A 7754-nucleotide genomic window follows, 5' to 3' on the forward strand; every position below is an offset into this window, starting at 1 on the left:
TGTTGTGCAAGATGTGGAGCTCCTGAGGAATCAATAAATCATGTGTTTTTTGAATGCCCTCCAGCTCTCCAAGTTTGGGCTCTTTCGAAGATACCATCAAATCCAACTATTTTCCCAACAAGTTCTCTCTTCACAAACATGGATCATCTATTCTGGAGAGTTTTACCACAGATGGAGGATCACCAGTTTGTATGGATACTATGGTACATCTGGAAAGCTAGGAATAATAAAGTTTTCAGCAATTTGGATATGGACCCTATGGATACGCTTAAATTGGCGGAAACAGAATCGACATTGTGGGCTGAGGCACAAGTTGTGAATGACCAGAGGATGCCACCACCAATAATAGATATGATATTGCCGTCGATCCCAGGAAGATGGTGTTTCACAGATGGCTCGTGGAAAGAGGGGGTTACTTTTTCAGGGCAAGGTTGGCTTAGTACTTTGGAAGGTTTTAATGGATTGTTGGGGGCGAGGAATGTTCGGGCTAGTCTTTCGCCTCTTCATGCGGAGATGGAAGCGCTACTATGGGCAATGGAATGTATGAGGAATTTACGTCAATTTCAGGTCACGTTTGCAACAGATTGTTCTCAATTGGTGAAGATGGTTTCGAAACCAGACGAATGGCCAGCTTTTGCAAATTATTTGGATGATATCAAGATCCTGAAAGAGAGTTTCACCCGATCAGAGCTTATCTATGTACCACGAACGCACAATTCAAAGGCGGATAGTCTAGCACGCAGTGCTAGAAAGCAATCGTCTTTCGTCGTTCACATGGATGAAGATTACCCGGTTTGGTTTACAAAGTCAGTATGAGTCTGTTGATGACAAAAAAAAAAAAAAGATAAACCTAATAACTTGAATAGAAACTCTATACAATTGGTAAGACATTCAATTATTTGCATTAGACATCTGCTATTTTCTAAAACAAATATGAATATCAATTGATTCGATCCAAAAATAGACAATCGGAACTATGCTTATTGGTTACCCAGAAAAACATTAATAGCTAGGTTACAAATATTTAGACATTATTGGCCAGCTAGTTAATATCCGATCAATCTTATATTATAAAGGTAAAGATATATGTTGTAATAAAAAATCTTCATATCTAAGAAGCTTTTTACCCCAGTAATAATAATGTTAAAATTAATTTTATTTATAATTGTAAACTAGGTATTTTGCCCGCACATGCGGGCATGATCGTTTTACTAATAATTATTAATATATGTATTATGATTTAAACATCATGATAACTTATTCTTTATATTCTTAATTATTTTAGTTCTCTTCGATTTTTATTTCGATCTACATCTTCTTAACACAAAAGAAAACTATAAAACTATAAGACCAAAAGAGCATAATTACATATCAAATATTTTAAAAAAGTGTAAAGATGTGTCTAAATTGATTTTCTCTCTGCCGGAAATCTTTTCCGAGCTGTGTCTTTCCTTTGGTGCGGTGGTGGGTATATTTCCTTTTTAGTATTTTTCTTTGATTTGGGTTACGATTGTTTCGGGTAACTTGATTGATTTAAGAGTTAATTCCTCTTATTTCCTTTTCTGTTTTCATTCCTATTCGGCTCTTCCTTTGTTTAATCCCTTCATTTCCATTTTTACATCCTTTATTTCCTTTTCTAACCAATTCCTTACCAATCAAATATTCAATCCCGATGATTTCCATTAATATCATCACGGAATTTTGCTGTCATAATAGCAATTTTTCCTCCTTCTGTGTTGACCTACTTCCTAAGCTCGCTGCGCATCGCTATCGGAGAATCGCCGTGCGTTGCTTCTGGTTGGTGTCTATGGCTGATAATCTTCAAAAGGCGATCAACGCCTTATCTCTGCATGATGAGGAGCCGGTTGATCTACCTGATAGCCCCAGATTTCATGTTTTTGATGAAAACGTGACTAGCCTTTTAGGTCGACTGCTAAACCCAGACTGCCAAGCTATGGACAAGATGATTGAGGAGATGCCCAAGACTTGGAGGGTTGCTGATAGGGTCCGTGGAATAGCGTTGTCTCTGGATAAGTTTCAATTTATCTTTGAGCGGGAAGAAGATTTGTTAACGGTATTGAAAGATCGTCCATGGTGCTATAATAACTGGACAATGCTTCTCGACCGTTGGATCCCATCTCCACCAGCAAACTTCTTGACCACTGTTGATGTTTGGATCAGAATCCGTAAGATCCCTGTGAACCACTATCGTTTGGAAACAATGGAGTTCCTGGCTTCTAAAGTCGGGAGGGTGCTAGAGATTGCTTACGACCCTAAGGCCTCCCAAAAGGAAGATTACATTCGAGCTCAGGTTAGACTCGAGATTGCGCACCCAGCGATAGCAATTAAACCTTTGAATCTGCCCAAGGGGGGAAGGGTGGTCATTGAATTTGAGTATGAGAAGCTTCGGAAAAGATGTTTTCATTGCCAACGCTTGACTCACGAGAGACCTAGCTGCCCTTTTCTGAAGATCAAGGGACCTCTTGCTACCTCTGCAGAGACCGAGAGACCCTCAAGAACGCATGAGAAACCCGGAGGCAGTCAAGCGGTCAGTAGACAACAGCCCTTACTGATCGAACACCCTTCGGTTCCTCCTGGTTTTGCTCCATTATTCCCCGAGATGCCTACAGAAGAAAGGAACATGGCGTTACAATATATCTCTCACAGTGATCCGACAGAAAGACAAGCCAGAATTTTGAGAGTACAACAGTCATTACAACCGGGATTTGTTGAGGCTGGGAGCAAGGCTCCGCGGATAACTCATGATATCAACAAAGGAAAAGGTCATGTTTTCAACTTCCAGGAGCAAGACAGGCCAGTCAAAAGAGTTGCTCTGTCGAGGGATCGTCATGTTTTCTCGGAAGCTGATATAAAATTGGGAAGGGGCCGTAGTGTATCTCCTTCTGCTGATCAGGATGCGTCCTCGTCTTCTTCCTCCCGGAGACCAACGGGCTTCAAAGCAGGAACCTTTACAAGTGGTCTTGCAACCGGGGCGCCTGTGTATACTAATAAGAAAAATCGCAAACACCAAAGATGGAAGCGTAACAATGATCGTACCCTAGCAGCTCAGTCTCGGTCTTTGTGTATCAATCCTAACGGGAACAAGGTGGTGGAGCACAGCGAAGACTCTACTGAGCTTAATGGTCAGGAGGCATCCAAAAGAAAGGCGCCTATGAATGTTGGAGAACATTCTTCAAAATCTTCAAACCCCCCCCCCCAACCTACGGTGGCTTCCGATTTGAAGCCGCTGCCATCCCAATGAGCATCATGAGCTGGAACGGTCAAGGAGCTGGTAGCGACGAGACAGTTCACCGCCTCCGTGAAATGAGGAAAGATCATTTCCCGGATTTTTTATTTCTGATGGAAACAAAACAAAAGCGAAGGTACATGGTGGGGTTACAAAAAGATTTTGGTTACGATGAGTTACTTACTGTTGAACCTGCTGGTCTTAGTGGGGGTTTGGCAGTCTTTTGGAAGAATAGTTTTAATGTTGAAGTGTTGGAGGCAGACAAAAGAATGTTGGAGAACATTATTAAAAAACTTCAAACCCCCCCCCCCAACCTACGGTGGCTTCCGATTTGAAGCCGCTGCCATCCCAATGAGCATCATGAGCTGGAACGGTCAAGGAGCTGGTAGCGACGAGACAGTTCACCGCCTCCGTGAAATGAGGAAAGATCATTTCCCGGATTTTTTATTTCTGATGGAAACAAAACAAAAGCGAAGGTACATGGTGGGGTTACAAAAAGATTTTGGTTACGATGAGTTACTTACTGTTGAACCTGCTGGTCTTAGTGGGGGTTTGGCAGTCTTTTGGAAGAATAGTTTTAATGTTGAAGTGTTGGAGGCAGACAAAAGGATCATTGATTCGAAGGTGGGGATGGGGTCATTGATTTTTTTCCTATCCTGCATATATGGTGATCCGGTTCGAGCTCGTAGGAGTGTAGTGTGGGACAGGCTATCTGATATTGGTATGATCAGGAATGAGCCATGGGTACTGGTAGGTGATTTCAATGAGTTACTTCGATCAACAGAGAAGGTGGGGGGCTCGGCAAGACATGAGTCAACGTTTTGGGATTTCCGAAACATGGTGGAGAACTGTAAGATCAAGGAAATCAATAGTTCTGGTAATTCTCTATCATGGGCAGGGAAGAGAGACCAAGTTTGGATTCAATGTCGTTTGGATTGCAGCTTTGGTAATGAGGAATGGTTCTAGTTGTTTCCTAGAGCACACATGGAATACTTAGAAATGCTTGCCTCAGATCATCGTCCAATCTTGGTCAGGTTCGCGCTTGAGGAAAGAGACATGGGGCGTGGTCGTTTCATCTTTGATAAAAGGCTTACAAAACAGAAAGGGGTTGAAGAGATAGTCAAACTGGGATGGGGAGTGGATTCTGTGGAGAGTGATATACCGCTACTGGAAAGGATTAACAGATGCCGTCGCAAGCTGGCTAAATGGAAAAGAGTAACTAGCATAAGTGCAAAAAGCAGGATTAAAAGAATAAAGGAGGCGCTGGAGAAGGAGATTGCAAAGATTTTACCTGATTGGCAAAGGCTCAAGATGCTCAAACGAGACCTCAGTAAAGCGTACCGTGATGAAGAATCCTTTTGGAGGCAACGGAGTAGAGTTCGGTGGCTTAGACTTGGTGATAGAAACACAAAATACTTTCACCTATGTGCTAAAGGAAGGAAGAACCGGAATAATATACTCCTTCTTAAGGACACTCAGGGCGTGGAACATTTTTCAGAAGGATCGAAGGGGAGTATAGCTGTTGACTACTTCAGAGATATTTTTACAAGCTCGAACCCTTGGGACCTTGAAAGCTTGTTTGAAGGATTCCAGAGTAGAATCTCTCCTGCAATGAACAATATGCTAACGGCTCCGGTATTGGCAGAGGAGGTTAAGGTCGCAGCTTTCTCTATCAAGGAAGATAGTGCACCGGGAGCAGATGGATTAACAGGTACTTTCTACAAACGATTTTGGTCTATTGTGGGTCCAAACACGGTTAGAGAGGTGCAGAGCTTCTTCCATACGGCTGTTCTTTCTGCTGGATGGAACCATACGCAGATATGCCTACTTCCCAAAGTATCTAACCCTTCGATGATGACTGAGTTACGACCTATTAGCTTATGCTCGGTGCACTATAAAATCATCTCTAAGATTCTCTGTGGCAGACTGAAGACGATTCTTTATTAACTTAAACCAATGAAAACAAATTTTAAACTATATAGTTTATTTTAAAAATTAAACAAAAACTAAATGTTTAATTAATTACTCGATAATATAAATGTATGAAGCGAAAAGTTTAATTTTTTAAAAACTTTCTAAATTTGTGAAATGTTACAATATCTTTGAATATAACAATAAAACAATATTTTACTAATCTTTATATATATAGTTACAATTTTAATAATGAAATAATAATCCAAAATTATATATATAGAAGAAAATACAAGTACATGTGAAAGTTTAAAACAATCTATTCAATGAAAAAAAATACCGTAAACTTATTATCTTTTAAAAATTGATAGACACATATATATTATATTATATACCAATTTAGAATTGAAAACAAAATATTTATATAAATATAAAAGAAAACAAAAACCCGCGCAAATTGTTTAAATCTAATTATTGATAGCCCAATAAAAATTTCTTGTAGACCCAAAATTTAAATGATAAGATTATAAATTAAATGTAACATGATTTTCTACGAATAGGTCTATTAGGTCTATTTTTTTAAAAATCACACATGAATTAAAGTTTTAACTTCTATTTTAATATATAAGATTGTGCCCTCTACTAATATCACATATTTAAGGTAAAAAGTAAAAGATGAAGTATATGATTATGCATGTAGACACATAATACACATAGATACCAGCTCTGCCTCTAGCAAAAAAGCAACTAAGCAAAAGTTATTATCCAACATTTTCATCTTAATACTACAGTTATTTATTTTAGTCATTATCATAACATTTTATAATCTCAAAAAAGCTTATTCCACTAAATGTCATTTTCCTCCGACATCATCTCCAGAGACCTGCATTTGCTGCTACAGAAAGCTCTGTCTCCCCTGCAAATCAACATCATAAATTGCTAATAAGCTATTCAAATTTTTAGTTACAGAAATATCGGATAGTTTTAAATTCATATGTTATATATGATTTACCTATATATGAAAATGTCATCACGAGGACCAAGATTCTTCTTACAGTTACAGCAGGTACTGAGAAAGCTGTCGGGTGGTAAATAATCCGATTCGTGAACCGTGTCGGACCTCCGAAAAAAAACGACGCCGGGTGGACTCTCAACGATACAGTTATCGAATATATGGATCGTTCTCGGGTTAGGCCCATGACACGTCACGCACGTGTAGTCCTCCGATAGTTCCATATCGCTGGTCGAGAAATAGGCCGTGACGATTCGGGCCGACCCGAGACCCGGCCCGGAAACCAATCTCTTCGTCTCTTCCGGCGGAGGGAAGATCGGGGAATTCTTCGTTTTGGTCCCGAAATCCGCCGATGATCGTGGATAGTCCGGGACCCGGATCCGGAGCTGTGACCCGAATAGAATGGAGCCGGATCTTGGTCGTGAGAATCCGGGTTCTTCTTGGATGAGAGTATCGACAAGGGCGAGTCCGATTCTTTTGGGTTCGAGCTTGAGCCGGATCTCGGGTTCGTGGATTTTCGGGCTGTCGGGTCCGAAAGGGTTTTTCAAAACAGAGAAAGGTTTGGTGTCGAGGATAGAGGTTGGGCTGGCGACGGCGTCGTTTTCGGTGAAGCTTTTGAAGCTGGTGAAAGCTGTGAATAGCCGCGGAAACGGCGTCGGTTTACTCTGTTTCTGGTTCGTATTCGCCATTAATGTTTGTTTGCTTCTCGATCTCTTATTCAGCATAATTCACTGAAAAAATCAATACTTTATAACTAAACTGTCTTCATAGTTTCCGTAACTGAGAAGTAACAAGAGAAAATACATCAAAACTAACCTCAACGATCAGAAAGTTTCATTATCTTTGAAAAGACTAACCTTAACGATCAGAAAGTTTCATTATCTTTGAAAAGACGAGAGCTTTATTTGAAGCAGAGAAGAAAAAAAAAATCCTTTTTTTTCACTCGCGACTTACTTGCACTTTGTTCGTCAGTGAAACACAAAACGTTATGCTTGAGAGTGAAGGAGGAAGAAAGAAACAAAAACAGGAAAATAATAAAGAAAAATTGATCCGTTTGTTTTTGTTTTCTTTTGCTTTTGAGACTTAGTGGGTTATAGTTTCAATGGACCTGAGAGAACAAAACAGCCCCACCCGATTCTCTCCCATATTCTCAAAAATCGCCATTGTATAGCCGAAACCGAGCATTGAAGAGTAGTAAAGAGCCACTTACTCTCTATGCATGTATCTGTATAATATCTATAACTCTCTGTATAGTATAGTATAAATATATAGAGAGAGGTACAATGGAATCGGTGGGTGGAGAACACAAAGAATCGAAAACCACTCAGAGCTTTAACTTCAGCAGTGGAACTTGCCAAATTCGTTTCATTATGTTTTTTTTTTAAGTAATTATATTGTCTTTTAATCTTTTATAAATTTATGATATTTTCATTTAGGTGTGGTAAGGAACCACTCACGTCGTTTTCTACTTACCCTTTTGTCTTTTATCATTTCTTTTAGGGGTTGTATTCAATTTAAAATTTGAAGTGATTTGATTTTTAATGAAGTTTTATATGATTTTAATGAATTGCAGAGAATAAAATG

The 7754-nt window shown here is 39.5% G+C and overlaps 2 protein-coding genes across 6 annotated transcripts; one reads left to right on the forward strand and one right to left on the reverse strand.

The window, feature by feature from the left end:
• The first annotated feature begins 1807 nt into the window (after positions 1 to 1807).
• Positions 1808 to 4955, forward strand: LOC106330346 (uncharacterized protein At4g02000-like). Its single transcript, XM_013768827.1, has 2 exons — positions 1808 to 2464; positions 4929 to 4955. The coding sequence occupies exons 1-2, from the start codon at positions 1808 to 1810 to the stop codon at positions 4953 to 4955; spliced, it is 684 nt and encodes a 227-aa protein (XP_013624281.1).
• Positions 4956 to 5820: 865 nt separating this feature from the next.
• On the reverse strand, positions 5821 to 7478 carry LOC106329432. 5 transcript variants are annotated; one of them, XM_013768084.1, is made up of 3 exons: positions 7028 to 7478; positions 6171 to 6950; positions 5821 to 6074 (listed from the first exon to the last, which is right to left on the reverse strand). In XM_013768084.1, the coding sequence occupies exons 2-3, from the start codon at positions 6893 to 6895 to the stop codon at positions 6005 to 6007; spliced, it is 795 nt and encodes a 264-aa protein (XP_013623538.1). In that variant the 5' UTR covers positions 6896 to 6950; positions 7028 to 7478; the 3' UTR covers positions 5821 to 6004. The 5 variants fall into 5 exon arrangements, with proteins under 5 accessions (XP_013623538.1, XP_013623540.1, XP_013623539.1 ...); XM_013768086.1 differs by having other exon boundaries at positions 6171 to 6901; positions 7279 to 7477; XM_013768085.1 differs by having other exon boundaries at positions 6171 to 6901; positions 7125 to 7477.
• Between the last annotated feature and the right edge of the window lie 276 nt (positions 7479 to 7754).

This window comes from Brassica oleracea, chromosome C3 (assembly GCF_000695525.1).
Source record: "Brassica oleracea var. oleracea cultivar TO1000 chromosome C3, BOL, whole genome shotgun sequence".
Lineage (NCBI taxonomy): Eukaryota > Viridiplantae > Streptophyta > Magnoliopsida > Brassicales > Brassicaceae > Brassica > Brassica oleracea.